We start from the raw sequence: 20840 nt of genomic DNA, 5'->3' as shown, positions 1-20840 counted from the left end.
GTCTGTATCTTTTTCAGTGTTAAATTAGAACGATCCAGGGTGATCATTAACTGTAAAATATATTAAATATAGTGTTATCAAATATATTATATCCTTGCTGATGTACATGCTTTGCTCTGTCTTAAAAAAAAGTATTATGATAGCTAAAGTATGAATTTCTGATTTATATGTTTTGGGGTTTTATATTGTATTTTTATTTGGCATTTTATCCATCAATAAACTTTTTTTTTTCAGCAATAAGCAGTCAGTTGTTTTTAATTTCTTTTTTGGCTAATTAAAACTGTCAATTGGTTTGTGGATTATTAGAGTAACTGAGACATTTGCTATTGAAAAACATGTTGCTGTTCCATTTATTTAAATTTAATTAATCATTATTAGTGGTGCGGCATAGCTCAATATATCATAACAATCGTTAATTTTTTTTATAAAAGCACCAAATTTGGCAGATGTGTTGATAATTATAATGGGAACAAAATTGGATATTGGGCCATCACAAATTCAGACCCTGGTTGCCGTGGCAGCCATTTTTTTTAAATGGCTACCAGCGGTTGGTTAAATATTCCTTTCCCATTAGGCCCACATGCAATAATGGACATAATCTACTGTATCTACTTGTAACAGCTGGCCGCCATTTTCCAAAATGGCTGCCATGGTCATCAGATTGTGAATATGCGATGGCCAAAAATCTTTTTCTAAATATATTAAGCTATATATGTACCAAATTTGGTGCTTTTATCACCAAATGAACAATAGGTTAGCTATGCCGACCCACTAAGGTGAGAGCTCTGTGCCCCCTTTTTGACATATTGCTCTTTCTTTATCATCAGCTCCTGTTTGAAGCAAGGAAACATCATTAAAGGGAAAAAACATAATTCTGGACAGAAAGAGTGCAGAATGCTTTGCATTTACATACAGCAAATGATGTTGGCAGAGTAACGCAGACAAGATGTTAATGATGAGAGGTTTATGAGCAATCAGTTTGCCTGTAGAAGTATTAAACCATGTTTTTTTTTACCCAAAGCATAAAAGTTATGACACATTAAATGCATTTTGAGAGTCAGTGTAGACTGTGATGTTCTGTTCTGTTCTGACATGTTCAATAAACAACAAGGGCTTTAATGTTACATTCTCTTCTGTTGCCTTTGAACTATAGGTTTTTCAAAAACACATGAAACTAAAGTACATCTTTAACATGAGCTTTATGTTTAATCCCTCTATGCTGACGATATACTATTGTTTCTAATACTCTAAATCTACATTCAGACTGTTGATTTATTTAAAGGTCTGTTCAATTTACAAATTGACAAATAAAAATAGAATTGAAAAACATTTGCATAAAAATGTCTTTATGATAAGAAATGAAGTGACAGCATCAATACATGCAACAACCTTCCACTATTGATATCTTTTAGTCTCATGAGAGAGAAAGAGTTGCTGAGAGGAGAATCAGAGTAAAACATGTGAGTCAGTTCAGGACTGGGAACACTGTCAGAGCATTTCCATAGAGGGCCACTTTGCATCAGCAGCACCATGCTCCAGTGCTCTGGGAGACTTTATAGTCCTGAGAGTTGAACACTGGATGACTGACAGCTGTCCTTCATGACAACAGAAGCCACAGAAATCCTCCTCATCAAAAACATGACTTTGATCTGCGTCCTCATCTGGACTCTCCTCTGCTGCTGCTTCACAGGTAAAGTCCAGAGAATCAAACTCCTCTCCTCTATCAACATCTGTCCCTCTGAAATGAAGCCCACAAAACCATGACGCTGCTTTATGTTTCTGTCTCTGTGTCCTCAGAGTCCAGAGGACAGGTCACAGTGACTCAGTCTGGAGCAGTGAGGTCTGCTCCGGGAGGCTCCGTCTCCATCAGCTGTAGGACCAGCCAGAAGGTTTATGTTTGGAGCAGCTACCACCAGTTAGCCTGGTACCAACAGAGAGATGGAGAAACTCCTAAACTACTCATTTACTGGACAAATCGCAGAGCATCAGGGACTCCAGGTCGTTTTACAGGCAGTGGATCAAACTCTGACTTCACTCTGACCATCAGTGGAGTTCAGGCTGAAGATGCAGCAGTTTACTACTGTCAGAGTGTTCACTCTATCAACAGTCAGGATGTGTTCACACAGTGAAAAAGCGTCGTACAAAAACCTCCCTCAGTCAGCAGAACAGAAACTGAACTGACTGCTGCAGCTGGAAGCTACTGCAGAGACTGACACACTTCACTGGACACACACACACACACACACACACACACACACACACACACACACACACAGGTGCAAATGTGCTTTAAATATTCATTAAACATATAAATCATATATCCTTATATCTATATATGACTGATTCTACTGTAACGTGAACTTCTGTTTTTTTCCATCAAGAAAAGAATCAACATCTTAGACTTTTCATCTCAGAGTAAAATCATGAAATCAGACGATATCCTTTCAACATCACAAAATCCTCCTTTCTTTCAGTCCCTTAATACGATCAGTCATCAAAGCAAGTTTTCTTGGTCCATTCACTCCTCTTTCATATGTAGGCCTACAGCAGAGTTTAACCAACAGTTGATGTTTGCACTTACACAGACAGATAAATGTTAACATATTTAAGGTGTACAGTAAATTCTCACATACTCAAAGTGGTGTGGAGCCATGCAGATAGTTATGTTTTATGTACTGTCACTTTAATTTAGTAGATGGGAATGGATTATGTTTACAGAACTAAACTAATGAATTAGAAATATTTTCCAAAACTTGGATGCAACTTGGATGCAAGAAAAAAAAAGTCCTGATTATTCTGTAAAAACTAACAGAGTTCACCACTAACAGTTTTACTGGAACTACTTTCTCTCAATGAGACAGACCCCATCACATCCATGTTGATGTAGTAGTTGAACATAAACTTCCAAAGATGCCAAAATACTTTGATTATCTTGTCTGAAGTCAGTTTTGTCAACATTCTTATCTTAACTTTTCAATTCAGAGTTAAAGGTTGTGCTGCAGACAAGAGACAATCAGGAGAAAAAGTAAAAAGATAATGTTGAAGCTCACTGGTCAAATAAACTGATACTCATGCTGGAGGCCAACAGGATGAAACTGACAAGATAATATTGTTGTTAAGTGCCATGCTCTGTGTATGGTTTACTGCAGTTGGTTGAGATTAATAGCTTGTCTCATACATTGTATCCCTTATATTTCATGTCTGTAAAGGCTTGTGTGAGTGACAGACAAATGTTTTACATTGAGACTAATTACTGACGTGTCTACATATTCATATATAATCTGTTTTTGAAGATCTCTTTTCTGAGTTGGAGCCAAATGCAGGAGAATGCAGCCAACTGGAACTTAATAAAGGAACTCTATATCCAAGTTTTGTGGAGACAAACAAAACAAACCTGAGTCCACTGAAAGTTTGGACTTAAATCCAAACTGATGTGATGAGGGGATGAAGTGCAGCTGGAGGAAAAGCTGAAAAGCTGAAAAGTTATGATTGTGTGCCACTGCTTATTAATAGTGTTTCTCATAGAGAATCAGGGACTCCAGATCATTTTACAGGCAGTTTTATCAAACTCTGACTTCACTCCACGGCTATAGAAATAAACCAACAGTTTGTGAAATAATTAAAGATGTTTATTAAAGTAATTGCAGACATCATAATGTTATTTCATCATACATTTTCACAACAACATTACTTTTGTCATAACAGGATTGTTCCCAGTGACACTTTAATTTCTAAAACAAAACATATGGAGTTGAAAGAACCAAGTATATTATCTCATCATGTAGAATATATGTAATCTAATATTATTAGTCGTATCAATGAAATATCTGAAAATAGTGAAAAATCTCTGTTATAAATCCCCACAGCACAAACACATGAATTAAAATGTCTTGTTTTAATAAACAGACATGTGAAAGTATAAGTAAATATAAATCTATGACCATATATGACAAAAAAAAGCATTAAAAATTCATATTTGAAAACTCAGAACTGTTTGGCATGTTTTGATGCGATATATTAACTCAAATGAAGAAAGATGTTTTTACTTATGCAAGTAGATTTGAATGTTTCCACACAACATTAAAGTTTAAAGGTGTATTTTCACTGGAGTTGATTCCAGTCAAATCTAGTTTATATTATTTAACCTATAAAATGTGAAAAATAATAAAACATTGCCCGTTATAATTTCCCTCAGCCCAAACAGATGAATTCATATTTACTAAACCACCAGTCTGTATATGTTTAAATATAAGAAAATATAAGTTTATGACCATATATGACAAATAAAAGCATTAAATCTTTAAATTGCAGAAGCTGGAACCAGCAGATATTTGAGGTAAAATGACTAAAATGATTATTTGCTTATGAAAACAGCTGCAACGAGTGGATTAATCTGCTAATTGTTGCAGCTGTATTCTCACACATCACACGAGGACTCTGAGGAAAGAAACACACTTTTCTCTGATTAACAGCAAATCTCAATTAAAGCTCGTCTTCTTCTTCTTCTTCTTCTCCTTGTGGAAGACTTTTCCATCTGCCTGCTTCCTCAAGCTCAGTGTGACGTCGTCATTCAGCCCCTGGTCCTTCAGCCCCTGGTCCTTCAGCTTCTGTTGGAGCTGACAAACATTATTACTCACACAGAGAGATTACATTCTGCATTGGTATTTACATTTCATCCTCTGGAAGCTCTTTTTCAGGGTTTTTCCTCCTTCAGATGATAGTTTGTGACTTTCAATGTTTCTTCTCCTGTAAACGCTCAGGCTTTTCTCATGTTGCTGAATTGTATTTGTATTTGTATTGTAATTGTATTTCTTGATACGTTTGGTGACAGATATAAGTTTTTAGTGCAACCGTTACTAAGAGAAGAAGGTCCGACAAGCTTTGAGCTCTGAGCAACAAGGTGAAACGGTGTGAATACAGGATTTGTAAATAAATAAAAGTCTGTAAAAAAATAAAGACTGTTTCTTTTACTGCTTTAATGTGAATTCACTCTCTGAGGGTCAATAAAGTTTCTTCTCATCTTATTTTAAATTTGCTTCCAACAGTCATTTGTTTGCTCAGTTTTTGCATAAAATTTGAATAAAAAGATGATTTACCTGCTTCAGCATTGCCTCCATCACCTCATTGCCAATCAGACTCATCACCTAGTTCAAAGATGCTTTAAAAAAACAATGAAACATGATCAGTTCAGATATTTCTGCTTGGATAAAAATCAGCATCCTGTTTATATAAAAGTGTCATCAGTTAGTTTTGTCCTGTCTGTGGTCAGTTCAGAGCTATACTGCAGCCCGCCACTAGGGGGCGGGGTTAATCAGTAAGATATAAGCAGTTACTTCCTCCATCTGTTGATATTCTCACATTTAAGTCACCACAAACTTATTATCTGCAAATCTAAATCTAATATGAATACTGTTTGAATCAGTGGTTACCACTTAGCTGGAGTGTTGCAAATGAATGCAAACTTCCCGTCACAGTTCACGTCCCCCCATCCTCCAGAGGATCTGAAATCTGCTACTGCACATGCCTCCGTCCCCCTGTAATTATCAGGTTCCCCTTTCTTCCAGTGGCTGAACGAGGAGTTACTCCCATTGGACCACTTCCAGGAGTCTCTGAAAAGGCCGATCCAGACTCGTCCTCCTGCTGGAACCAGCTCCTGGACCTTCTGGTTCTCTGTCAGGTCTCTCACACTGGCCAGGTCTGTGTGGTGTTCTCTGCAGTAGCTCTGGGCCTCAGTCCAGCTCATGTAGTCGTTAATAAGGACAAATGTCACATCCAGACCTGGAAACAGAGCACAGAGAAATGCTGTGCAGAGGCACCATAACACACAACACGATGCATACTTTATATCTGAGTTTTACTACATATGAATATTATTCTCATCAGTTTGATGTTTCTTAATGAATGTCAGCATGAAGCTGAAGTCACCGTGGAGCTGTTTGCATATCAACTCCTTTTCTTGCAGCCCTGTTGACTGAGACAGTGACGTGGGATAAACCTGTTAATGATGGAGCTCTTTATATAAACCTGCAGCTTCTCACAGTGAAATGACTGCTGGACTCACAACCATCTGCTTTAAATTACCTTCATGTAAATGGAATGTTTTAACTTCACTGCTGGATATTCTCACCTCTGACATCAGAGCAGACTGCCTGAAAGTTTTTTTTACAGTGGCGATCGTTCCATAGTCCATCACCCAACATCACTGTGCAGTGTTGTGCACTGTGGTGATTGTTTGGTTGTCCAGAATGCCATCGTCTGAACTCCTCCTCCCCGTGTTTGTAGAAACTTGTGTCTGACAGTGACCACCTCCAGCTGTTCACATCATCGTACAGCCCGATCCAGGCGAGCTGAAACACATATTTGAACATAATATAAAGAATTGGACCCTGCTCTTTAGTTCAAGGAAATACTTTAATGTAAACTTTGCATTTACTGTGTTGATACTGCATATCAGTCTGATCCTCTACCACTTTATTACAGGATTTTATGATTGCTTTTACTCAACTTTCTCATCAGAGTTTCAATTTGAAAAAACATGTTAAAAGAGTTTGTCTTAAAACTGTCATACTGGGGGCATCCCGGTGGCTCACACTGGTAGAGCGCTTACCATGTAGGCTGAGTCCTTGCTGCTGCCGAGCTGGGTTCGAATCCGGCCTGAGCTCCCTTTGCCGCATGTCTTCCCCTCTATCACCCCCTTTGTATCTATCACTATCAATAAAAAAATAAAAAAAAGCAAAAAATAAAAAATAAAAAAAATAAAAAACTGTCATACTGCAGTGAGGTTGTGTTTTACTTTGTGTTCTGGTCTTGTTCTTTCCTGTTTTATTTTGAAATAGTAACTCTCCTCTCGTTTCAGGTCACTTGCCCTTCCCCGTGTGTCATCTGTCTGATTGTCTCCCCTAATTACCGATTGTGTTCACCTTCTTGCTGGCCAAGAAGCTCGGTCTTAAATCTGAACTTTTAGAAAAGACCATCACGGCTAAGGGTCTTAATGAAAGAGACTTATTTATTGTCACTCGTGCCACAGAACCTGTTGAAATTCACATTCATGACCATGAGGAATACATAAAGTTTTTCCTGTTTAACTCACCGTCTCATGATTTGATCTTGGGACACCCATGGTTGCTTCGCCACAACCCCCATATTGATTGGAGAGCGGGAAAAATATAGGCCTGGGGGGAGGGCTGTTTGAGCCGTTGTTTAGATTTTCCAGCTCCAGAAAGAAATGTCACCATGCTTAACATTGTCTCTGCTGATTCCCCTGCAGACCCCGACTACCCCAACTTAAGCTCCATCCCTGTATGTTACCATCACCTTAGAGAAGTCTTCAGAAAGTCCAAAGCGTTGTCCCTCCCTCCACACAGAGCCTACGACTGAACCATTGACCTCATCCCCAAGGGACGCCTATATTTGGATTCGGGACCGGAGAAAATAGCCATGAAGGACTACATTGAGACATCATTGGAGGCGGGGCTTATCCGGCCCTCCTCCTCTCCTGCTGGCACTGGGTTCTTTTTCGTTGATAAAAAAGGATGGGTCCTTGCGTCCATGCATAGACTACAGCCCTTTGAATGACACCACGATAAAGAACCACTACCCATGACCTCTGATGTCATCCGTATTCGATCAACTACAACAGGCCAAGGTGTTCACTAAGCTAGTGGTGTAGTCCTGCGACCTAGTGGGTGCCCAGAAACCAAGCTGTTTGTCCCAGTTGATCTGCGACCACAGGTGATCCATTGGGCTCACACCTCGCCGCTTTCCTGTCATCATTGGCGGTTTTACACAGGGGCCGACAGGGGCCAGTGCCCCTGTAAAATTGCTCCTGGCCCCCGTTGTGGCCCCTGTGCTGAACAGATAATTAATTAATTCATTTCTTACGGCGACATGCGCTGGCTCGAAGACCGGAACTAAAGACATATCGACGGAGCGTTCTCCACGGACTCCTTAAAGCGATACACGCACACTGCCACCTGCAGTTGTAAGACCAGCAGTGCGCGCGGATTGCAAACTTTGGATGCGAGCCGACAGCTGCAGCCGCCCTGAATGGACAACTGCAAATAGTGGAAGGTAAGGAAAACTATCCAATTTAATGGCAGTGTGTTTGGTCATATCAGTGTTTTACTGTTTTTGTTCACTTCAATAATACAATCTGTTTTTTATTTCGCTTAATCACGTCTTGGTCTTGCAATGTTTGTGAATAAGCAAAGCCATTGAAGTCATTAAACATGATGACATGTTCACCAAGTAGCTTTATCTTTCTTAAAAGTCCATTGCACAGCAATAAGTAACTTATATTGGGGAAATAGGTGAAATAACCGACAGCATTTAGCCTACTTGTTAAATGAAAAACTTGCATAGCCTTGTGAAACGAGAAGGCTACAATCCTCTCCGTTTTCTTTTTAGTAGGCTATCATCATGAAAAGGAGCAGGAAGGACATTACGTCCTTTTTTGCCCCAGTAGGGAAAAAGCCCCATAAAGAGAGTGAGGGAGATAGAGATGAAGGGAGAAGTGAAAGAGCTCAGGAGCAGGTGGAGAGAGAACCAGAGGAGGAGAGACAGACAGAGGAGGAAAGTGAAAGGCAGTCTGAGAGTCAGGAGGAAGAGTATGAGGGACAACCAGATTCACCATGCATGTCAAGTACAGCACCATCAGGTAGGTGTGTGTGTGTGTGTGTGTGTGTGTGTGTGAATGTGTGTGTGAGTGAGTGTGTGTGTGTGTGAGAGAGAGAGCAGTGTAGACTAGTTAAATTAATAATGATAAATTAATGTTGCACTCTCATATTTACTCATCTTTCTCCAGATATCAGCAAGTGCATGGATGACACTCCAGTGCAGCCACATATAAAGAACTTTCCTAACACATTGATGGGAGACAGGAAGCGCAGTTTCCGGGCCAACTGGTATGAAACACACCCCTTGATGCATTTGTAGATAGGTTCTCAAGGAGTCACAAATGCAGAATCTTGTTGTTGTAGTGTTTCAGCCTACTGTGTTGATACTGTGTGATATAGACCACTGTATGTGAATTTATTTTTTTCTGGTTTCAGAGAGATGATGGTTTCAAGGTTTATTGAGCACACTTTATTTTATGTTTAATCATTCATTCATTCTTTCATTCAATATATTAATGCTCAATGTATTTTGTTTTGGATTTTAAATAAACGAAACATTTTGAACGCTTAAATATTGCCCTGTTTTCTCCTTATATGTGCCCCCCTGAAAAAACTCTGGCCCCTGCTCGGCCCCCCTGGTAATTTTGGTCTAGAACCGCCACTGCCTGTCATCCAGGAGTGACCATGGTCCTGACGGTGGTGGATCGATTTTCCAAGATGGTTAGATTTATTGCTTTGCCTAAACTTCCATCAGCCAGGGAAACGGCAGAAGTCATGCTTAATCATGTATTCAAGACCCATGGTTTTCCAAGAGACATTGTTTCAGACCGGGGGCCCCAGTTAATTTCCAGATTCTGGAAGGAGTTCTGCAAGCTCATCGGAGCCATGGTCAGCCTGACGCCAGAATATCATCCAGAGACTAACGGCCAGACCGGGCGGCTCTACCAGCAGCTAGAAACCGGCCTCCGGTGTCTAGTGTCACAGAACCCCGCTACATGGAGCAAGCACCTGGTCTGGGTGGAATATGAGCACAACACACTCCCCACATCTGCCACAGGCTTTACCCCGTTTAAATGTGTGTTTGGCTACGACCCCCCTCTCTTTGCAGACAATGAGCCAGAGGTGTCAGTTCCCTCCGCCCATGCCTTATTCCGCCACTGCCGCCTCATCTGGGCAGCTGCAAGACAGGACATCATCCGACAGGGAGATCCGGTGAAAAGAGCGGCCGACCACAAGAGGAGACCCGCGCCAAACTACCAACCAGGCCACAGAGTGTGGCTTTCAGATAAGGACCTCAATCTCCAGGTCCCATCTAAAAAGCTGGCTGTGGCCGTGGTTCGTGGGCCCCTTCCCCATGTCAAAGATCATCAGTCCAGCTGCTGTGCGACTTCGTCCGCCCCGATCCCTACGCGTCCATCCCACCTTTCATGTCAGCCAGATCAAGCCAGTGAAAGACAGCGCCCTGGTCCCTCCCACCACCCCACATCCACCTCCTGTTATTGTGGACGGTGGCCCGTATACAGGGTCAAGAAGCTGTTGGCCGTACGGGGCAGACGAAAGCAGTTTTTGGTGGACGGGGAGGGTTATGGTCCTGAAGAGAGACTCTGGGTCCCGTCCAGACACATAGTGGACCGCACCCTTATTGATGTTGAAATTCATCCTGAGCAACCTGGACCATCAGGATGTGTTCACCTGGTGCTCCCTTCCCTCCATGTGCTCAAATAGTCTGCGTTTCCCTTGTCTTGTACCAGTGTGTTTGACCCCGTCACCATACCATATTCAGGTGTCAATATGGACAGTGAAATATGTTCTGCTTCCTGTAATAATTCCTGCTGTTTATACTGGACATTAAGAGATCCCCTTATGACGCACATTCAACGAACAAACAAAATCCTTCATTCTCGTTCAGCATAAAATAAATATATTTAAAAGTTTCCCTGAAGTATCAAGGCTCAGATTTTAAAACTTTAAATCCACCTGTCACTGACATGATTGTCAAAAACATCTTTGAAAGGAAATAAAGAGAAAAGTGAACTCACAGACACTCCTTCTGTTTCTGGCATTGTGTTCAGGATCTCCACATCCTCCATGCTGTCTATAGTGGCCAGGTCTCTGAATCTGTGTCTGCAGTAACGTTGTGCTTCGGTAAAAGTCTTCGGATCAGAACTGAAATAGTACTTGCGTACACACAGGCCTGTGGAGACACACATGCACACTGATGAGATTCATGCTATAAATCACTTTTTATACATGTTCACTGTGTAACTTTACAGTTTCATGGATTCAGACGTGTCATTGTGTTTGTAGTAAAATCAGTGGTGGGATGTAACAAAGTACATTTACTCAAGTACTGCACACAAGGAGTATTTCTCTTTGATGCCACTTTATACCTGCAATAATACAATATAATATGATGAAACTGCACAATATATTGCACTGAAAGATTCTTGCTTTTCCTTGTTCTGCATTTAAGAAACATATTTACATATCACATTGTTGTATTTTAAACATTTATGACCGCTTCCAAAAAATCTGTATGTATAATAATAAATAATAAAGTATGTTGTAAATAATTACAAAAGTGTTTTGGTCGCATAATATCAGGACAGATCTACCAGGAGCCGACACGCCCGAGTGCTACGCAGGTCAATAAAAAATGAACTGTAATAAAAATGACCTGAGTTTAATTAGCGCAGGTATAAAGTGAAGCCTAGCAGTGAGAAACAGAGACTGAGCACATTTTAACTGATTTACCTCTCACACATTTTTCAGAAAAAATAGAGATGTCACTGATTCCTGCTTTATTTAAAAAGCATATCAAGTCAGTGTGTGTTTTGGTTTAAAAGTCACTTTGAGAAAGATCAGAGGACTCAGTTTTTAAATGTATCTGTACATTTTACATCAATGTCCATCAATTATATTGTAACTGAAGGGCATCATAAAAGAGTTGTGATCAGAGCTCTGCAGCCACAATGATATAATAATGTAGTGTGAATATAAAAGAAAAGAAAGACTCACCTGGCGCAGCCATGAGGAGCAGAAAGATTACCAACATCTTCTTTTCTCTCTCGCTTCTTGTGAATGCGACACTTCAGACTTGCTGCTGTTGCAACACAATAACATTTTACAATTCCTCGGAATTATTCAAACTTCATGGCACGAACAGAGGCAGCAATCATTTGTATATTAAGCAAATTACAGCCAAAGCTCACATATCAACCTCACTATGAGGCCCTGTGCTTCTTTTTCAATATAGAAATTTAGACATAAATGGTTTATAATCATCCTCATACCATACTCCATCTTTAACCCCATAGCTTGAGATTTTTCCTGTTCTACAATCCAGCAAATCAGCTGTAGATGTTATCTCAACATTTGGTGTAAACAAAAACAAACTGTGGTGAGACAAAAGGTAACATAGCTGCTCTTTTGGTAGCTTAGCATTACCCTGTGAAACAGGATCAACAAACAAATGACACAATTCCTTAAAAAAAACTGGTGCATACCAAAATCTATTTTAAATATCCACAATCTATTGAAAATATTCACCATCCCCTGACACATTATCAGAACCATGGGTCATTTTTAAAAATGGCTACCAGCAGTTGGTTAAACATTCCTTTTCTTTCCCATTGGGCCCACGTGTTATAATGGACATAATCTAGGTCCCTTAACCCTGAGAACCAAATCAAACACTCACTCACAGTTTTACAGACTTTTACAAAATAATTGGTCATCTCATTATATTATAATGTTATTATATATTGCCATTAATCAGTAAAAACTTGGGGGTTTTTTTGTCAGATGGACGATGCTCGAGCAAATGTTTTATTTTGCATGTTTACAGACACCCACATTACATTTAAAGCATTTCCAATTTGAGTATTAAAGGTACAGGTCACCCATGGCTACAGGGACGTTGGAACTGTTTTCTGGGAGGGGGGGCTGTGGACCTCAGAGACTCTACGGGGTCAAATTCTTTGGACATTTTAAAGTGAAATGCATCACTCTGGTGCACTCTGAGAGCAAAATTAAGAGGATCAATTGTCTAATAAATAACCTAGCCTGTACACTCCTGCTGAATGTATGACAAGGACGACAAATGATCTGTTCTTTTTCTATTTTTATTATTTATAGGAATGCATGTGTGTGTTTTATAATTCCTCACTATAATAAGAAGGAAACATTTTTACAAAGAGAGTAAAGATCAAACTTTGAGTAATTCTTTTCTCTCATACTGTCACATAAATACTGACAATGTTCCTGTTGGTCCAACAGAGAGATGGAGAAACTCTTAAACTGCTTATTTACACTACTAGCACTCGTTAGTCAGGGACTCCAGATCGTTTTACAAGCAGTGGATCAAACTATGACGAGACACCAGAATTTTAAATGTAATTGAGTCAATTAACTTGCATGTACAACTGTCCATGTACCACTTGTTATTTTCCTGCTGACCGTGGCTCATGTAAACTAGAAATGCTGTATCATTCTCAACCCATCAACTTTGCTTCCTACAGTTGATGATGGAGAACAACAGTCCTGTCTGGAGGTGGTTGACAATGTGTCAGAACCACGGGATGATTTCTTTGACACAGCCCTTCCCAACTCTGATGCTGTGTTGTTTGTTGATGGCTCAGCCATGAGAAACCCGTCTGATGCTTCTCCTTATGTGTTCTATGCTGTACGTCATGGGTCTCAAACTCGCTGCCGTGTTGTTGTTACCGGAAGAAGTGGAAATGTTATGTAATATAATTTTGTGTCTTTTTTTGGTAATTTTGTGTCTTTTTTTTTGTAATTTCGTGTCTTTTTCTAATAATTTTGTATCTTTTATAGTAATTTTGTGTATTTTTGGGGTCATTTTGTGTCTTTTTAGGTCATTTTGTGTTTTTTAAAAGTAATTTAGTGTTTTTTCGGTAATTGTTTGTCTTTTTTTGTAATTTAGTGTCTTTTTTGGCAATTTTGTGTCTTTTTAAAGTAATTTAGTTTTTCTCTGTAATTTGGTGTCTTTTTTAAAGTAATTTTGTATCTTTTTTGGTCGTTTTGTGTCTTTTTTAAGTAATTTAGGTTTTTTTTCTATCGTTTTGTGTCTTTATTTTTTTTGTAATTTTGTGTCTTTTTTGGTAATTTTGTGTCTTTTTTGTAATTTCATGTCTTTTTTGGTAATTTTGTGTCTTTTTTGTAATTTCGTGTCTTTTTCTAATAATTTTGTGTCTTTTATAGTAATTTTGTTTATTTTTGGGGTCATTTTGTGTCTTTTTTGGTCATTTTGTGTTTTTTTAAAGTAATTTAGGGTTTTTTTTCTATCGTTTTGTGTCTTTATTTTTTTTTTTTATTTTGTGTCTTTTTTGGTAATTTCGTGTCTTTTTTGTAATTTCATGTCTTTTTTGGTAATTTTGTGTCTTTTTTGTAATTTCGTGTCTTTTTCTAATAATTTTGTGTCTTTTATAGTAATTTTGTTTATTTTTGTAGCAATGTTGTGTCTTTTTTTGGTCATTTTGATACTGCCTTCAGCGGCCCCCAGGTATTTTGAGTTTGAGACCCCTGCTGTTGAAAGTGCAATACTGTCTAACAACCTGTCTACACAAGCAACTGAATTATTAGCATTAACCAAGCGGCAAGCTCCGGTCTGGAGCTGTGAAGCCTATGTGGAAGTACAAAAAACTGCAATTCCTCGACTCGCTGCTTGAGGCAGGCTGCAGAAGGTAGCAAGTTAGATTGACTCTCATGTTAAAATGTCCGATTTCACAGTAGAAATAAACATGTTTACAGCCTGGTTCAAACGATCCCTCTACTCTCAAAAGCTGATTTTAGTTTAAGTTTAGAAAATTCTGCATAATGAAGCGGTCCCCGCTCTGAGTGACAGGTGACGTAGCGGACGGCTCTAGCCGCTAGCTGTCTGTAGCTAGCTGTCGGCTGTCGGAGAGTTTTACAGGCAAACATCGGACTATTAACACCACCTGCTGTGTGGTGAGCTGTACCTCTGCTCCACAAGAAGTCCAGGCTCCAGTTGTTGGTGAGTGTTATTCTCGTTTTATTTTATTTATAAATGATCATTTATTAGCGTTCACAGTAGTTTGTTAGCCAGCTAATGCTGCCTTCCATGTTAACGGGAGTGAAGTAAAGAAGATATTATTAAACCGGTACGGTGACTGAAGTCATAATTAATACAGAAGTGTTATAATTTATTTTTGTAATACTTGGAATCAAACACAGCGTCTGTGTGTTCGGAAAATTAAGCTTCACCATGTTAGTATGGTAACATTTTGCGATGTTATGAAATGATGACTAAATATACTATTGCATCAAGTTAACGCTACACTCAGCCCAATTTAACGTGTTCATCTGAGTGTAATTACAATAATATCTGTAATTAAAAAGCATCACATTTAAGCATGGTTCAGAAATAACGGAGTTTGTTAAGACTCACACTGTGAAATATTCGGTAACGTAAAATTTGACGGCACAGGACCCCAGACTTTATCTTTTTTATTTAATATAATCAAAACATTAATATTAAAATATATTAAATATTAATATATAATATATTAATATTAAAACTGAAATGAAAATACAGCCTGTCCGTTGTAACACATATTTTACTTACATCTCTATTTGTCTGTGTAAAGTTTTCCTCTGCAGGTGATGCAGACAAGGTGGATCTCTGATGCTCCACATGAGACAACTGGACTCAAACACATCAACAATTTATCAATATCTGAGGTTACATATTGATGTTTTTATGTATGTGTAGTTTGACTTAAATATTTTGCTGCTGTAGTGTTTTTACATTTTTGCATTAAATCATATTATTAAAAGCACCCATTTATCAGCTTCCTGATTGTATTCTCACATTTTTAAAATTAGACATATATCACCTGGAATAAGAGTTGAACATAGGGATGCACCGATACCGATACTGGTATCGGGTATCGGGCCGATACCGTCCTAATATACTCGTACTCGTTAAAATTAATCGATACCATGAACCGATACCAATTTATTGCATGCAATTGCTTTGCATGAAGAACGCGATCAGAGGGTGGCTTGTCATTTTTGTTGTATTTTTTTAGACAGGCGGCCAGGGGAGCCGCGTCGAGCCGCTGTCGAGCTAATTAGGGTGGTTAGGCGAGTGAGACCGGCTACAGTAGGCTAAACAGCATGTCAGCGGTGTGGACTCACTTCAAAATATGCGACGATGACAGAAGTAAGGCAGAGTGCAAACTATGTACTACTAAGGTGTCCAGGGGAGGGAAGGAGAGTACGTCGTTCAATACGAGCAATCTGATAAAACACTTGAGGACACATCATAACCCTGAGTACACCGAGTTTGCTAAGGCTAATGCAAAACCACAGCAGCCAACTTTAACTCAGGCTTTGGAAAAGCGAGAAAAAATGTCAAGAGAAAATCCACGGGCAGTTAAAATAACAGAGGCTTTGACTCATTTTATTGCTCTGGATGACCAGCCACTGTCGGTTGTGGAAAACGTGGGATTTCGCCAACTTCTCAGCACACTGGAGCCGCGATACGAGATTCCCAGCCGCCCCTACATCACGGACGTTATGGTGCCAAAAGTTTTTGACGAGGTAAAAAAACACGTGCGAAACCTGGTGAATGAAGTTTCAGCCTTAAGTTTCACTACGGACATTTGGACAAGCAGTGTGTGCCCGATGTCACTGCTCAGTTTAACGGCGCAGTGGATTGATGAGGAGTTTGTTCGTCACCAAGTCACACTACATGCAAAGTCGTTCCGGGGCTCGCACACCAGCCAAACCATCGCAGGTGCTTTCGATAGCATGCTCCAGACCTGGGACATACCGAAGACGTCTGTCCACGTAGTGCTCCGAGACAACGCACGAAATATGATAAAGGCCATGAGTGATGCTGAGCTGCCCAGCCTACCGTGTACTGCTCACACCCTACAGCTGGTGGTTCACGAGGGCATTCTGTCACAGAGGAGTGTTGCTGATGCGGTGGCAGTCGGCCGCAAAATAGTTGGGCATTTTAAACATTCTGCTCTGGCCAACTTCCGCCTCGAGGACATTCAGTTAGAGATCAACCAGCCTGCGAAGCGGCTCCAGCAAGACGTACAGACCCGCTGGAATAGCACCTTTTATATGATACAGTCATTGATTGAGCAGAAACGGCCTCTGGGAATATTCGTATCTGAACATGGACTCCCTGATACTCTCACGGCTCACCAGTGGATACTGCTGGAGAAGGTGCTATCTGTTTTGGGTCCGTTCGAGGAGTTAACTCGAAAAGTTAGCTCTTCAGATGCCATGGCCGCAGATGTCATTCCAGCAGCCACTGTGCTGCACAGATTTCTAACAAGGGAGACTAATGAGGACCATGGGATCAAAGCAATGAAGGGAACCTTGGCTGCAGCTGTCAGGAAGCGATTCGCTGATGTGGAGGAAAACCCACTCTACAGCATCGCAACGCTACTCGATCCCAGGTGAGTGTGTGCCGGTGTGTGTGACTGTGTGTGACTCTGACTGTGTGTAACTCTGACTGTGTGTAGCTGTGACTGTGTGTGACTGTGACTGTAACTGTGTGACTGTGTGTGACTGTGTGTGACTGTGTGACTGTGTAAGTGTGTGACTGTGTGACTGTGACTGTAACTGTGTGACTGTGACTGTGTGACTGTGTGTGACTGTGTGTAACTGTGTGACTGTATAACTGTGTGACTGTGTAAGTGTGTAACTGTGTGACTGTGTGACTGTGACTGTAACTGTGTGACTGTGACTGTGTGACTGTGTGACTGTGTAACTGTGTGACTGTGACTGTGTGACTGTGTGACTGTGTAACTGTGTGACTGTGTGTAACTGTGTGACTGTGTGAGACTGTGTAACTGTGTGACTGTGTAACTGTATGGCTGTGTAACTGTGTGACTGTGTAACTGTGTAACTGTGTGACTGTGTGACTGTGACTGTGTGACTGTGTGTAACTGTGTGACTGTGTGACTGTGTGACTGTGACTGTAACTGTGTGACTGTGTGTGACTGTGTGTGACTGTGTGACTGTGTGACTGTGTAAGTGTGTGACTGTGTGACTGTGACTGTAACTGTGTGACTGTGACTGTGTGACTGTGTGTGACTGTGTGTAACTGTGTGACTGTATAACTGTGTGACTGTGTAAGTGTGTAACTGTGTGACTGTGTGACTGTGACTGTAACTGTGTGACTGTGACTGTGTGACTGTGTGACTGTGTAACTGTGTGACTGTGACTGTGTGACTGTGTGACTGTGTAACTGTGTGACTGTGTGTAACTGTGTGACTGTGTGAGACTGTGTAACTGTGTGACTGTGTGACTGTGTAACTGTGTGGCTGTGTAACTGTGTGACTGTGTAACTGTGTAACTGTGTGACTGTGTGACTGTGACTGTGTGACTGTGTGACTGTGTAACTGTGTGACTGTGTGACTGTGTAACTGTGTGACTGTGTGACTGTGACTGTGTGACTGTGTAACTGTGTAACTGTGTGACTGTGTGACTGTGACTGTGTAACTGTGTGACTGTGTAACTGTGTAACTGTGTGACTGTGTGACTGTGACTGTGTGACTGTGTGACTGTGTGTAACTGTGTGACTGTGTAACTGTGTGACTGTGTGACTGTGACTGTAACTGTGTGACTGCGATCAAATGGCAAGCATGCCTATTGTCAGCTACATTTTTTCTTTCTCTGTTTTAGGTATAAAAATCTGTTTTTCTCCAACACCACCATTGCTGCAAATGCCAAAGAGATGCTGAAACTTGAGCTGCTAAGGTTGCCTGGAGAAGCGGACAAGCAGGAGGATGATGACCTGAATGAACCACCTTCAAGAAAACCACGCAGTGACCAACCAACTAGTAGTCTAGACAGCATATTTGATGAAATTGCATCAGCATCAGTGGGCAGAGCTGCAGTAGGTTCTAATGTACAGTTAGACACATATCTTGGAGAGGCCGCAATTTCACGAGAAGACAAACCACTACAATACTGGATGGTTAATAAAGTGCGGTTCCCAACTCTGGCTAAACTGGCGGCCAGATACCTTTCAGCACCTTGCACTAGTGTTGACAGTGAAAGGCTGTTCAGCTCAGTGTCACACATTGTGAGTGAAAGCAGAAACAGGCTCACAGCTGATCATGATCATTATGTTTATTTTTCACTTGAAATTTTAGTTTTATAGTCATTTTTAATTTATTGATATTTTATTTTTATCTAATTCATCATCATTTGTTGTAACAAGCAGAGAAGAAAATAAAACCTGTCTTCCAATTCATTGCATTTTTTTTGTGGTAGAAGTATCAGCATCGGTACTCAGTATCGGCAAGTACTCAGATCCAAGTATCGGTATCGTATCGGTTTGAAAAAAATGGTATCGCTTCATCCCTAGTTGAACATAAATGCTTAATGTTTTATCTGTGTTGTATTATATCAGATATTTTAAATCTAACATTTTCACACAGCAATAAAGACAACGTTAGCTCAAATGTAAATATAATTTATTGAAATGCATAAAAAACAACAAGGTGGACAATATTTAAGTCTAGAAAAGTTCTCCATGATGGTGAGCAGCTTGACCTCTGACCTCCCCCATGCTGCTGCTGCTGCTGCCGTCACAGTGGAAGAAGAAGACATCTGGGCAGCTCTTCCTCAAAGAAGAGGAGAAGGTCTTTCCACCACAGTCCACCAGCAGACACTGATGTCCAGCAGCTCACTGGACACAGAGCTGTCACCAATGCTTCACACTGACTATGGGAGGAAAATAAATGAGAGTATTAAATGCTTCAGGTAAAAAAAATATATATAACAAAAAGCTATGAAGAGTGCCTAAATAATGTTGAAAACACTAGTGTGTGACATGTGAAGGATAAAATGGAAGAAGGGATCCACACCTCAAAAATATAAAACATTCTTCAAATTCATTTATTTTGTAGTCCTTTGAAGACAGATAATGTGATCATAATGTCAGCCGTCTAAAGTCAAGTTACCAAGACTGGAAGTTAAATTTATTGACAAATGTACTGAAATAAGTAAATATAAATATAAAATGGCCTTTCTGTCTAAATTGATATTCCAGATAATAATCCCAGACTGTCTGTCAGTGTCACATCATAAAGGTAAATGCATACCTTTTAATAGCACTGTGGGGGATTATCATTTTTACACGTTAACCGATACGCCCTGACACATCTACACTGAGTAACAACCCGCAGATTTTCTAATGTAATAAGTTTGTTTTAATCATACCTGAGTAGAAGTTATTAATAAGCAAAAATATATAATTATGTGCCAGTATGAATCCAACATCTACGGTAAGAATACTAACCTAATTACATATCACTCAGCTCATAATAAAGTTTAATCAAGGGTCATCCAAAATAAACAACTTCTAGCTAAAGTAAAATTAAATTCAGGTTAACATGTTTGCCTCATGTAAGTATCCGTAAACGTTATGTTTATTCAAGCTAACACTGGCGACATTACTGCAAGTCTCGACAAAACCGGTATTTCAAATTACCCTCATTATATATCTAATACAAGTTGAAGGTGCTGTGGTAAAGTTTTAGAGTAACTTACCGTGAGTTAAGCAGTGTAAGCTGGGACACCAACAGACAGGAACATCACGGCAATGTTAGTCAGTGAGCCGGCCGGCTGCTGTTCGTCCCGGTGTAGCATGTAGCCTAGCTTGTTAGCTCCGGTAGCCTTCGCTAGCTTGGTAGTTTCAAGCTAAGTGGGCGTGTTTCGGCCGCCTCAGCTGCAGCTCGATGTCCATTTTTGGATTATCTGGGGGAGTTGGGCGGAGTCAGCTTTGCCAAAATGGCGACGGTGGGAAGGCCCACAAAGCTTCATTTCAGCTCTTCAGAACCCTATGGGTGACGTCACGGAGACTACGTTCATATTTTATACAGTTTATGGCATTAACACATGCTTTGACTTTAGGAATGGGACAGAACATGAGAGTCTATACCAGGGGTCTCAAACTCAAATTACCTGGGGGCCGCTGGAGGCAGTATCAAATAAGTTACTTAAAAAACACACAAAATGACCAAAAAAAACCACTAAATTACTTTAAAAAGAAATAAAATGACAAAAAAACACAGAAATTACCTAATTAATAATTTTTAAAAAAGACACAAAATTATTTTTAAAAAAGGCACTAAATGACCCAAGAAAAAAGAAACAAAATGACCAAAAAAATACACAAAATTACTACAAAAAGACAAATTTATTTAAAAA

The 20840-nt window shown here is 40.0% G+C and overlaps 1 protein-coding gene across 1 annotated transcript in view; it reads left to right on the top strand.

Moving 5' to 3' along the window:
- The first annotated feature begins 1524 nt into the window (after window positions 1-1524).
- The window catches only part of LOC131984882 (immunoglobulin kappa light chain-like), a 43279-nt gene continuing 23963 nt past the window's right edge, over window positions 1525-20840 (top strand). The window contains exons 1-2 of the mRNA XM_059349875.1: window positions 1525-1690; window positions 1798-2112. Coding sequence (XP_059205858.1) covers window positions 1600-1690; window positions 1798-2112 — 406 coding nt within the window. The 5' untranslated portion in view covers window positions 1525-1599. The remainder of the gene's footprint in view (window positions 1691-1797; window positions 2113-20840) is intronic.

Source organism: Centropristis striata, chromosome 14, assembly GCF_030273125.1.
Source record: "Centropristis striata isolate RG_2023a ecotype Rhode Island chromosome 14, C.striata_1.0, whole genome shotgun sequence".
In the NCBI taxonomy this organism is placed as follows: domain Eukaryota; kingdom Metazoa; phylum Chordata; class Actinopteri; order Perciformes; family Serranidae; genus Centropristis; species Centropristis striata.
The sequence above is the reverse complement of the archived record's forward strand: the minus strand, read 5'-3'. Positions and strand labels throughout refer to the sequence as shown.